This window comes from Eptesicus fuscus, chromosome 2 (assembly GCF_027574615.1).
Source record: "Eptesicus fuscus isolate TK198812 chromosome 2, DD_ASM_mEF_20220401, whole genome shotgun sequence".
NCBI lineage: Eukaryota > Metazoa > Chordata > Mammalia > Chiroptera > Vespertilionidae > Eptesicus > Eptesicus fuscus.
The window spans coordinates 15,439,316-15,451,321 of record NC_072474.1 but is presented as its reverse complement, the minus strand read 5'-3'; the positions used below and the strand labels follow the sequence as shown (position 1 = coordinate 15,451,321).

General features: G+C 40.8%; 1 protein-coding gene across 1 annotated transcript in view; it reads left to right on the top strand.

The window, feature by feature from the left end:
* The window catches only part of LOC114229535 (ankyrin repeat domain-containing protein 26-like), a 69,152-nt gene that overhangs the window by 22,085 nt on the left and 35,061 nt on the right, over nucleotides 1-12,006 (top strand). The window contains exons 6-7 of the mRNA XM_054724683.1: nucleotides 2,282-2,338; nucleotides 5,487-5,543. Of these exons, the coding sequence (XP_054580658.1) occupies nucleotides 2,282-2,338; nucleotides 5,487-5,543 (114 nt within the window). The remainder of the gene's footprint in view (nucleotides 1-2,281; nucleotides 2,339-5,486; nucleotides 5,544-12,006) is intronic.

The window sequence follows — 12,006 nt, the reverse complement described above, 5'->3', positions numbered from 1 at the left end:
TAAGACTTCTGATAGTGAATTACTCTTGGTGGCTCTACCATAGATGAATTAAGAGTAAGAAAGTTTTGCTAATGAAAGAGCAATAAAAGAAACACACACCAAATAATGTGTAAGTTGCATGTATAGTTTTTCTTAATCTCTTTCTTAATGGAATAGTATTCAGTATTATTAAAAAAGTTAATTATAGGTAATTTTAAAATCTGAGGCAATATTATTTGAAAAGAGGTCTTGACCCCTAAAATCCTATATGATATCTTTATGTAAAAAAGAAAAAATGACTTTAAGTTAGGATGTTGTGTGTTTTCTCTATATTCACATTGTAACAAATAGGACTTGTTCTAAAAATGGATCTTATGTTTAGTTTTTACAGACAGTGGATTACATTTAGTAAATGAAAACCTGTTTTACATATTTTACATAGTGCTTTGTCTCACTAAAAAAGTCACTAAAACTGAGAACTCAACAATTTTCCCGATACCACAAACAAATGCAAACAATAAGAACTACAACACTTAGTTAGTGTGCAACAATCTCAATAAGATTGTTTTTCTCGATTTCAGAGAGGAAGGGCGAGGGAGAGAGGCATAGGAACATCAATGATGAGAGAGAATCATTGATTGGCTGCATCCTGCACACCCTACACTGAGGATGGAGCCTGCAAAGGGGACCTATGCCCTGATCATGAATTGAACTTTGACCTCCAGTTTCATAGGTCGATGCTCAACCACTGAGCTGTGCTGGCAGAGCCCAATGAGGTTGTTTTTTAAAGGTACCTACCAATAGCACAGAAGTCAGAAAGGCAACACCTGTTGAGAATCATTGAGTATTTTACAGATCATGCCAACAAGATCTCACTATTATCAACTTCATTCAAAACAGAATGATATACATTGATTCAGTAGAACAAGATGTTTCCTTCTGTTTATTGAATAATTGTCAGGACATTGTAATTTCTTTAGAACAAGATGCTCTGTTACCATTGATCAGAAGATAATGCTGGTGATCTTGATCCGGCATCTAGAAGGTTTCAGGAGAAGGCGCTGTGCGTAAATCAAGAGTCCAGAGACAAAACATAAATTTGAAAGGCATCATGGGGAGTCAGAGAAGACTTAGCTAAAGGAACTAAGTTCTCCCCTGTCTCAGGACCCTTTGCTTTTTATTAACACAATTTGTTCTAAGGCAAGGTGGAGATATACACATCAAAGGATAGGGTTTGTATACACAATCCTTTCAGATTGGAGAATTGCCTACGGCTGTTCAGGTGTTTGGCCAGTAGGAGGCAATGACATGTAGACTGAAATGCCCTGAGCTGTCTGGCAGCAAGCAATCACTTAATGCATCCTTTTCAGGTTTGGGGAAATGCCCTCAGCCATCTCCAGATGATTTATCCCTGCTGACATGCTGGAATTGGCATCTGGCAAGAAGATAATCATAATAAGTATTTAAATAATCCAATTCAGGACTCTACAAATTTCAATAAAAGTACAAAAGTGTTTCACAATGACAAAAATGCCAGTGTGCTAACCAGATGTGGCACCTAGTTTGTTGTGCAGTTGGAAATGTATGAGGATACCTTGGGCTTAGGACTTATGTAGGTTGCTTTTGCAACTTTTAGGAAATACAAGGATGAAATAGTGTTTTGACCTTGAAGATTCTCATAATATGTGAACGCTGTCCCTGGTTTATTTCTGTGTATGTTTTTTTCATTAGAATTTTCAAAAATTTTTTTTTCAAAATTTAATTATTAATTTGTCTGCTTAATTAATTTGGTCTACTATTTAACTTTCAGGTGCCATTTAGGTACTGAATGCTATTCTGATGTTGCAGAATTGAAATATTTTAAAAACACAGTCCCTGCTCTCTAAGAGCTTATTATTGTCATTGTCATTCCTTTTATTTACTATACTTTATTCAGTGCTTACCAGGTGGTAGAATGCACTAGGACCTTATAATTATCATTATTTATTCTTTTTTATTGATGTGTAGTATGTGCTAGCCACTCTAAGTCCATGATGAGAATTAGAGTTTTAGAAATGTGGATGAGGCCTTGGCCCTGTAGGTCAGTTCTTAAAGCATTGTTACCAATATGAGAAAGTGTGGGTCTCATCCCTGGTCATGGTACATACCGGAATCAACCAATGAATGCATAAATAAGTGGAACAACAAGCCGAAGTTCTCTCCTTTTCTCTCTCTAATCAATTTTTTTGAAGTACTTAAAAAATTAAGTAAAAATAAAGGTGTGCTTGCATGCCCAAGCCTTCCCCACTTTCTTTTCCCACAGGGATGCAGCTCCTAAAATCTGAGGGCCCCCAGGAGGCTTACAACCAGAGCAACAATGGTCAGTGGCAATTTATCCCGGGCAAACCCTCTAAACCTGTCCCCAAGAACCTCTTTTCTCAGACTCCGCAGTGAGCCTAGGCTCATTTCCCCATCCCTTTCTTGTTTCACTATCCCCAACTTTAATAAATGTCCTCTAAAATTCACACACACACACTAAAAAAAAAATTAAAAAAATAAAAATGTGGGTGGGATTTAAAGTAAGCATGCAGATGGAGAAGAAGTTTACCAGGTAAAGGGGCAGAAGGGTTGTGTTTGGCAGGAGGAACAGGTATTGCGATTACACGTTAGGCAGCAGGAACAGCAGGGCAAGAGCTAAGATGTACACGTGAAGTTTACGGGATTCACGAGCAGTACCGTTTCAAAGTCAAAATGTGTGCTATGGGAATGGTTGGGAAGGAGTTGAGTGCTTAGCTAAGGCAGGCTTATGAAAGCCTTTAGTACTACAGAAAGGACTGGATCTTATCTTGTAGACCTTGGGAACTTATCAGATAGAATGCTGTTAGCTTCAGATAATAATAGGTGGCCTAATTAAGCGGCTGACACAATAGGAACCAGGATTGTTTTGGTGTTTCAGTGATGACATAAGGATCCCAGGTGTTGACCCTTATTCAGCTGTGATATGGAACAATAATAGTTGGTGGAATCCACCCCCCCCTCCCCCTCCATGAGAGCCATTTGTTAAGAACCGGTTTTTGACTAGGGCAGTGACAGTAGCAAAATAAAGCAGAGACAGCAGAGAGGTCTAGTTTATATGATTGTGGTGATGATTGCATATACAGAGTTAATGGGGAGAGAGAGAGATCTAAGGTGATTCATAGGTTTCCTGGTAGAGCACTGCATTTATATTGGACATGAAAAATAGGACTTTTTCAGATGAGCGGGAAAGAGCAACAGTTCAACTGCAAAGAGCAGTAGGTTTCCATACATGTTGAGTTTGGTGGAATATCCATGGATATCCCTACATGTTGCATACAATTTCTTTGGCTTTTTTACTTGTCTTGCCAACAACTGCCTTTAATAGGTGAACCATGATTTTAGTTTTATAAGAAATTAGGAACAAGTAGAAATAATTCTGTAAGCACAAGGATACTATTATGCTAATATAATAATTACTAGAGGCCCGGTGCACGAAATTCATGCATGGAGGGGGGTGGTTCCCTCAGCTCTGCCTGTACCCTCTGCAATTTGGGACCCCTACACTTTTTTCTTATCTAGCTAACCTCTTCACATTAAAAAAAAAAAATAACTGAAATATCACCTACTCTAGGAAATCCTCTTTGAACAAATGTCTTTAGAATCTGTATTAAGTATTTTCATAGTATACCATTCTTTTTCTTTAGCAGCAACTTAGAGTGGATGCAATGTGCTTCTCATTCTTGCATCTGAATTTTTTCTTCTTGCTCTTGTAATAGCAAAGCTTATCCAATTTACATTTGCCCTTCAAGGGCTTATATTTGGTTCAGTTTCTAGTTGGCTCCCTGCTTTTTTTTTAAGCAATAAATTTGAGTTGTGATAGTAAGCCTCACTTGTAATCAAGCCTGTAGGTCTCTCTATCTGAATATTTCTATAATACCTATCACTTTAGCATACCACAGATTGTGTTCATTTATAGAAAATAACAATAAATGTCATCTGGTCATTTGATCTTCTAGTAATATTTTATAGCAAGATGTATTATTCTAGTAATTTAACTATTATAAAATTGAGGCATACAGAACAAATTACATTGAACAATAAAGAATGACTCAAATATCAAAGCATGGTACACTTAGGACTTCCTTGTCCTGTGCCTCAGATATGATAGCATAGTTCACAGTTCACATGGAACTCAGCTTCCTTTAAAATAGGAAGGGATGCCATACTCATGAAGCAGCTACTTCCACACATTTTTTAAAAATTTAATTCATAGCACATACTCTTTGTACTAATTATTGGAAAATCATCCTAGCAATTGCCTCTGTTCCTCTCTGTATTGTTGCCTTACATTCTGATGTTATTACTGCGCTTTTATCATCCACTCGCTCTAATAAGATTGTGAATTTTTTAAGGACAGAGATCATAACTTGAGCTTGTGTTTCTCTGTCATGGTGCCTAGATAAATACTCAAATGCCATCCAGTCCAAAGGACTGTGATGAGAGAGGCCCACCATTGCTGGAGACCTCTGATTTTTATTTAAGGGCCTCACTTGTTCTGTGCCTTTACAGAGGGGTGAGTAGGGGCTGAGGGAATTTGAGGAAACCCAGACAGAATTCTCCTCCTAAAAGATTTTGCTAAGCTGGCAACCACTTGTCCAATTAAAACCCGGACACACAGCAATAACAAAGGCACTGGTCTCCTACTGCTAATGTGTGGGGATCAAACCCCAGCCTGCAGGAACTCATCCCCACAATCAGGACCAGGCTGCTGGGTAGACCTGGGCTGGTGCTCCTAACTCTGGAGAGAGGGAGACTTCCCATGGCTGCAGGCTAGAGGCCCCGGACTCCACACCACCTGCCCCAACAGGTCCCTAGTGCAGGTTGGTCAGCGGAGCGGCTTCTTAGCCTGGGATTGCAGGGCGGCTTGGCCAGGCTCTGCTGGCCTGTTCACCCATGATCACGGGTAAGCTTGGCATGGCATGTTCGCCCTGTGATCATGGGGCAGCTTGACGCTGCCTGCTCGGGTCCCCATCTCATCTTGGATCTGCTGGCTTCCGGTGCTGCTCCCTGCTTCCTACCCAGGTCCCTGACTGCAGCTTGGATCCCATAGGCCACATAGGGTCTCTGTCTGCACTGCCTGCATATGCAAATTTACCCACCATCTTTGCTGGGTTAATTTGCATAGCACTCCTGATTGGCTGTGGGCATAGTGGAGGTATGGTCAATTAGCATTTTTCTCTTTTATTAAGTGTAGATGGTCTTTCTGCAGTTATCACAGTTACTTGGCTGATTCATAACTATTCTAAAAAGGAATTAAACCCTGCTTAGTTGAAGAAAATTGTCAGTGTGATGTTTTCCTTTTCTTGAGAGGAACTTCTATGTTATAGAACACATTGCCAATCATTAGGGCTTTGTATTTTCTATTCTGAGTAAATAGGATTGTTGCTTGTTTCACAATGTTTTCTGACATCATTGTTTTATTTACCCCTTTCCTGCCTTTATTCCAATAGCTACAGATCTACAGGAATCTTCAAAATCAGCACAAAATGAAACAAAATCAAAGACAGGTATTCTGTGAAATCAGCTTCTGATTGTAATCATGTATAACATATCAACCCAAGTAATAACAATTTCACATAATACAATTTTGTTAGAGGGTCTTTAACCCACACCTAGGTTTGCTTATTCACTAGAAAAATTTGCAGGACTCAGCATATAGTGGTGCTCATACCTGAGGTTTATGACAGAGAAAGGCCAAAGTAAAATCCCCAAAGAGAAAAGGTGTGTGTGACAAAGGGTGGAGGACACCAGGCACAAGCTTCCAAGAGTCCTCTCCCTGTGGCATTACCAGGATGTGCTTAGTTATTCCAGAATCAAATTCTGACAACACGCATGAAATATGTCATCTACCAGTCTTGTTAGATTCAGTGCCAAGGTTTTTATGGCACTATAGTCACATGGGCACCTTCCCCATAGCATGTACCAAACTTAGAGATTCTCAGAAGGAAAGCAAGTGTTCAGCATGAACGCCATTGGTTGTACAAAGTGTTTAGGCACAGGGGCCACTCTTCTCAGTTAGGGAAAGGTGGAAACCCTCCCCAGATTCAGGGTTTCAGACTCCAACTGAAGGGCAGCCATTTGAGCAGGACTTTCTAAGGATAGCAGTCTCAGGCCTGCTGTATGAAATGTTTCTGCACAGCAGGTATAGCCCTGACTGAATTTTTGGCAATGAATCAAAATTTTATTTTTAGAATAAGTAATATGATAATGTAACATGGTACTGGTTTCAGTAGCATCATCCATAATTGCTTGCAATGCTGGTTACTTCTGGATGCTTGGTGAGTATTTTACAGGTATTTATACATAAATTACTAGTGTAATATTAGGCAAATTTAAGGTTTCCTTTTTATACAACCAACTTTTCAAGACAATTTTTTTGTAAAATCACCATAATTATTTTTTATTTAAAATAGAAAAAATGTGTCTTTTAATTATATGGATGATTTAATTTTAATTTATATCATGTTAAATCCCCATCCTACCTAATAAAAGGGTAATATGCAAATAACCATCACTCCGCTACGCCCACGATTGGGCCAGTGGGAGGCTGGGAGGCGAGACTTGGGGTGGCCTATCCGGCCATTGAGAAGATCAAGATGGCGGCGCCCAGTCCTCTTAGTTCCGGGGGTCCCTGGGAAGATCTCTGCCTGGGGGAGGCGAGGCCGGCTGCCCAGCCGCTCCCGGGGGTCCCTGGGGAGATCGACAATGGGAGGGGGGAGGGGGTGCGTGGCCGGGCCTGCCCAGCCACTCCCTGGGGTCCCTGGGGAGATTAGCAACCCGGGGGGGGGCATGGCTGGACCACCCAGCCCCTCTCCCTGGGGTCCCTGGGGAGATCACGGCCCCGGGGGGCGTGGCTGGGCCTGCCCAGCCACTCCCGGGGCTCCCTGGGAAGATTGGCACCCTGGGGAGGCGAGGCAGGACCGCCCAGCCACTCCTGGGGGTCCCTGGGAACATTGCATGCATGGGGTTGCTGAGACCCAGACCTGGCCTCTGGCCACAGATTCATAGCTTCGAGGAGACTTAGGGCAGGGATCTCCCTCATCTGCAGAGAGACAGAGGTTCTGTAGTGCCTCCAAGACGTGGGTGGGCCCAGCCAGGGATCAAGGGGCATGGAAGGACTCTTGGCAGAGGGGCAAGGACCCTCACCCCTGAGGCGGGGGTTGAGGGGTGGAGCCACCTCAGTGAAGGGGTGCTGCACTGCAGGGTACTGGACTGACTGACGTGATTCAGAGAAGCTCCCAGTGCTAATGGGCCTCGCTCAGGCGGCCTTCACACTTCAGAGGCAGTGACTCCTGCTCCTGCCTTGACCCAAAAGCAAGCCCACGGTGCCCTGCCCCATGGCAGAGCATGCCTAGGCAGTGAGTGCGAAGTCTTCCACCTGCTCCGGAGAAGCAGGGGCAGTAAAGAATGGGGGGCAGGGGACGGGGAGAGGAAAGAATGTGGAGCATCCGCAATGAAGAGGTGCTCAAGAAAGAGGCTCGGAAGTCTGACTGTTCTGTTTGCCGGGTGACTGCCCCTTAGGAAGCACAAAGAGCATGGCTATGAGGGCTTCCTGTGTGCTGAGTCAAGTTCCACAGCCAACTGGAATTGGCCTCAGTTTCCTGGTCTGTAAAATGAAGCATGTCCCAGTGCCTTCACTGAGCTTTGATGGCCAATTGAGATACTATATAAAGAAAATGTGGGAAGAAGTGAGAAAGAAAAGGAAGGATGAGCAACACAAAAGAAAGACTGAAAGGAACCTGTAAACCCATTGTCAATTAATTAGGGAATATAGTCAATAGTGTTGTAATGATGGTATGATGCCAGGTGGGTACTAGAAATATCGGGGAACACTTTGTAAATATATGATTGTCTAACCACTATTCTGTAACTAATATAAAACCTGAAACCAATACAAAATAATGTTGAATGTAAAGAAATGAAAATTGGAGTGAAATTTTTATAAATTTCAAATTTTAAATAAAAACTGTAAAGGAAGGAAGGGGAGAATAAAATTAGTGTTTTTCATTTTACCACTTCATTAAAAAGACAGTTGTCTTTATATGGTACTTTTATACTTTTCTAAGTCATTATCTCATTTTAATTTCCGGGCAACTTAAAGACAAGATAATTATTCCCTCCTCTATTCAAAGAAAGGAAATCTTGGTGTCTGGTCCTAATGATTCAATCGTCAAGTCCTTATTGTAAAGCAGGGTTATTAAAATTTTCTGTGCAGGGTCATATCTATACTAATAAAAGCCTTGGGGGTGATCTGGCCAGCAGGGGAGGGTATTTGGGGGCAATCAGGCCTGCAGAGGAGCAGTTAGGGGGCAATCAGGCCAGCAAGGAAGCAGTTAGGGGCAATCAGGCAGGTAGGTGAGCGGTTAGGAGCCAGCGGTCCTGGATTGTGAGAGGGATGTTCAACTGCAGGTTTAGGCTCGATTCCACAGGGATCAGGCCTAAACCTGCAGCTGGACATCCCCCGAAGGGTCCCATATTAGAGAGGGTGCAAGCTGGGCTGAAGGACACCCTCCCCAGTGCACGAATTTTGTGCACCGGGCCTCTAGTTTATAATAATAATGCAAGATATTCAATCATATTTATCAGTTCTTTTTCTGCCCTAGTACACAGTTAAAATTATTGGCTTTACTTATGTCTTTCCATATGTTTCACTCAATTGTGGGAATGATACCCACTTTCTAGTACTTGGGTTTTTCTTAATTTCCAAGGTGACTGTGTCTTGAAAATAGTACTAATATGGACATGTATGTTAATAACACATTCAGTGGATACATTTTTTCACAGAAGTTCTTAAGCCTTATTTTTTAAAGCAATATTAAGTTCACAGCAAAATTGAGCAGAAAGTTCCCTTAAACCCTACATCCCCTACACACACAACCTTGCTCATTTTTGACATCCTGCACCTGAGAGGTATATTTATTACAATGGATGGATGTGCATTGATGCATCATTATCAACCAAAGTCCATAGTTGACATTACAGTTCACTCTTGGTGTACATTCTATGGGTTTTGGCAAATGTATGATGACACATAACCACCATTACCAGTATCATAGAGAATCATTTAACTGCCCTAAAATCCTCTGTGCTCTCTTATTCATCCCTGCCTTCTCCCTAATCCCTGGAAGTCACTGATCCTTTTTACTGTCTCCATAGTTCTGCCTTTTCCTGAATGTTGTATAGTTGGAATCATACAGTGGGTATCTTTTTGAGTGTTTAAAAATTAGATCCAAGGTATTTGGGTGTAGTTATCCAAGATGTTCTTTGTCCTTTGTGCTTTGTTGTTGTGTATCAGAATAGGCTCTGCTGACATATACTGTCCAAGCTGAAAAAGCATGATTTCTCTAGGCATTTGCCACCTAATGGGGAGGGTTGAAAAAAATGACCTCACACACTCCTGCAGAGCACTAACTGATTGGACCATCCTGAGCTATGATGTGGGCCCAGGTCAACTCGAGCACTGGAAGGAGACAATCACAAGTGGTTATATTTGACACAACTGGAATCACAAACTCTTTCCTACTTATCTTGCAGATGGTAATGCGGCCAGAAAGAGTTTCATCTTTCTGCAAAGTGCAGTGCCTAGCGACCACGCTTCCTTGTGATAGGGTGTTTCATCCTAAACTGGCTGGTCATCACTGAAGAGCTGGAGAAGTTGTATTGTGTTATGGCAAATTAAGTGTACTCTCCTCTAACTGCTCTTAATGGAAGATGTCCAGAAAACTCATGCTATTCACAATTTTCATTGTTAGTTTATGATTCTGCTTCTATTAACGAAACAATTTTCTATCAGTCTGGTGGGGTATGGTTAGGAATATGTTCATTGTACATAGCAGTTCAAAGGTAAGTATCATATTTTGATAGATCCAATTCTTCTTTTTCTTGCATTGGTATATTTTAAAAGAGAAAGTAAATGTTCTTAATGTGTTAATGGCCTACCAATAATATGATTAATATTCACTCCAGTATAGTCTCCAGGTGAGGTCCCAAAGGAATACTTTTTAACAAAGCATTAGTCCAGTACTTTTAAAGTCCAGTTTTTTTATTGTTGTTTAAAATGTATTTTATGCTTTTTTTTTAATAGTGGATGAGATCTCTGAAAAAGACTCTTTAAGCAGGTAGGATTTTATGGATTTTTAAAATTATATGTTAACTAAGAGTGCAGAGAAAAAAAACTAACATTTCTAAAGGGTTCTGCCATGAGCCAGTCACTATTTTATATAATTAACCTGTGTTATATACAGCAGTCTTCACAATAGATCTGCAAAGTAGCTGTGCTATTTAGCCTTCTTTTTTTAGTGGGGCCTCTGTGGTTCAGGGAGGTGGATGAATTGACCCAGGATTCCATAGTTAGCAAGGGAATAGACCCATGGTTTGATTGTTAACCAGGTTGGCTCCCAAATTATTCTGTTGTTTCTCAACATACACTGATAAGTTCCTGTGTAGCACTGTCATTGAGATATGGATGCAAATCAGATAACTCAGAAAGTCTAATCTGATTGTGTATTAACTCTAATTTAGTTTTACTAAGCGGCCCAGTTAGTCCAAGTATGTATCTGTACTTGGACATTGTAGTGGTAAATAGGACCTTGTTCTTCCCACCAAAGCTTTTAGGGCACATCTCAGTTAGCTATGGCCACAGAACCAAAGGTTTTACCTCAGCAAGGCCTAAATAGGCAAGTGTTTTTAGGTAAAATGATATCTATTCTTTTTGAGAGGAATTGTTTATCTGTGAGTTAAGAATATCTATGTGTAGACCATGTTATATTCATTACATTCAGCATCTAAATAGAGGATATTTCTAACAGATTTCTCTATTTACTGACTTCCCAGTGTGGATTTTCCTTCAGGTAGTAACTTTGCCTAGTTGTATGAAGGTTTTTTTCTTCTTCTTTTTTCCTAGTGCCCTTCTTTCCTCTTTCATGACATTTATTTATTTATATTTATTTACTTACTTTTCTGCTTTTTTGGGTGTCTTTTATTGTGTTTTGTTTTTTTCTACTTCTGTCAGCTCCAGTGTTCTTCATTTTTTCATAGACAGAAGGAAAGGCACGTAGAATTTCAGGAGTTTGAGGAAGGCTATCAATTAATTAATCAAATCTCCCTGTAGTACTTTAACTTGTTTAACATCCTGGCCCAGTGGTTGTTCACATGGAGTATTGGAAACTGGTTTACATTGACTCATTAGGATATAAAAAGTGGTGGAACTCATATGTAAATTCAGGTTTCTAAGTGTAATACTCTTCTTTATCATTCTGTTGGTGAGTTTTAATAATAGACATATGGAGATTGGGTAGTGAACACAGTCAATAGGGGACAAGAATGGAATTAGCAGGACTTTCTAAGTTTCAAGAGGAACAACACTGGGTGAAGGTTGGAATAAGTTTTGGAAAAGAGATGAGTGTATTGGGGATTGTGACAAGTGAAATATAATTATTAAGAAGGAAGGCCATAGGGTGTTGGGAGTTCTCTAGAAAGGCAGATTAAAATATGGGTCTCAAAGAAGTCTTGACAAGTTTGCTGCTCTTTTGTTAGTTTGTTCAATTGGAGGAACTAGCAACAGTAAAGTTTTCTTTAGAAAGATATTTAAAAAATGTGAGCTACTGGAAAGATCTTTTGATCGCATAAAGGATTGTGAGGCCATCTACTTGAATGCTGACTCACAGAGTGGGGCTTAGGTCTCCTTGAGTCCTAGGGGATGAGGATTGCTCAACTACATAGATCTGTGACCCAAGGCAGGTGTCTTCTCACTGCTGCCTGTTTTCCCAATTAGCTGATGTGCTTCTCCTCTACATGGAGGGTTGGGCAGGGGTAGGACTAGATGTCAGATCAGTAATGGAGTTGGTAACATGCCTATGTTATGTGTGGATTACTGACACTCCTTTTAGATTGATTTCAAGGAGCAAGGGAAATAGAGAGCTCCTATTCTTTGTCATTTTAGCCCATCCTGGTTTCAGGAGTCTGTGCCCT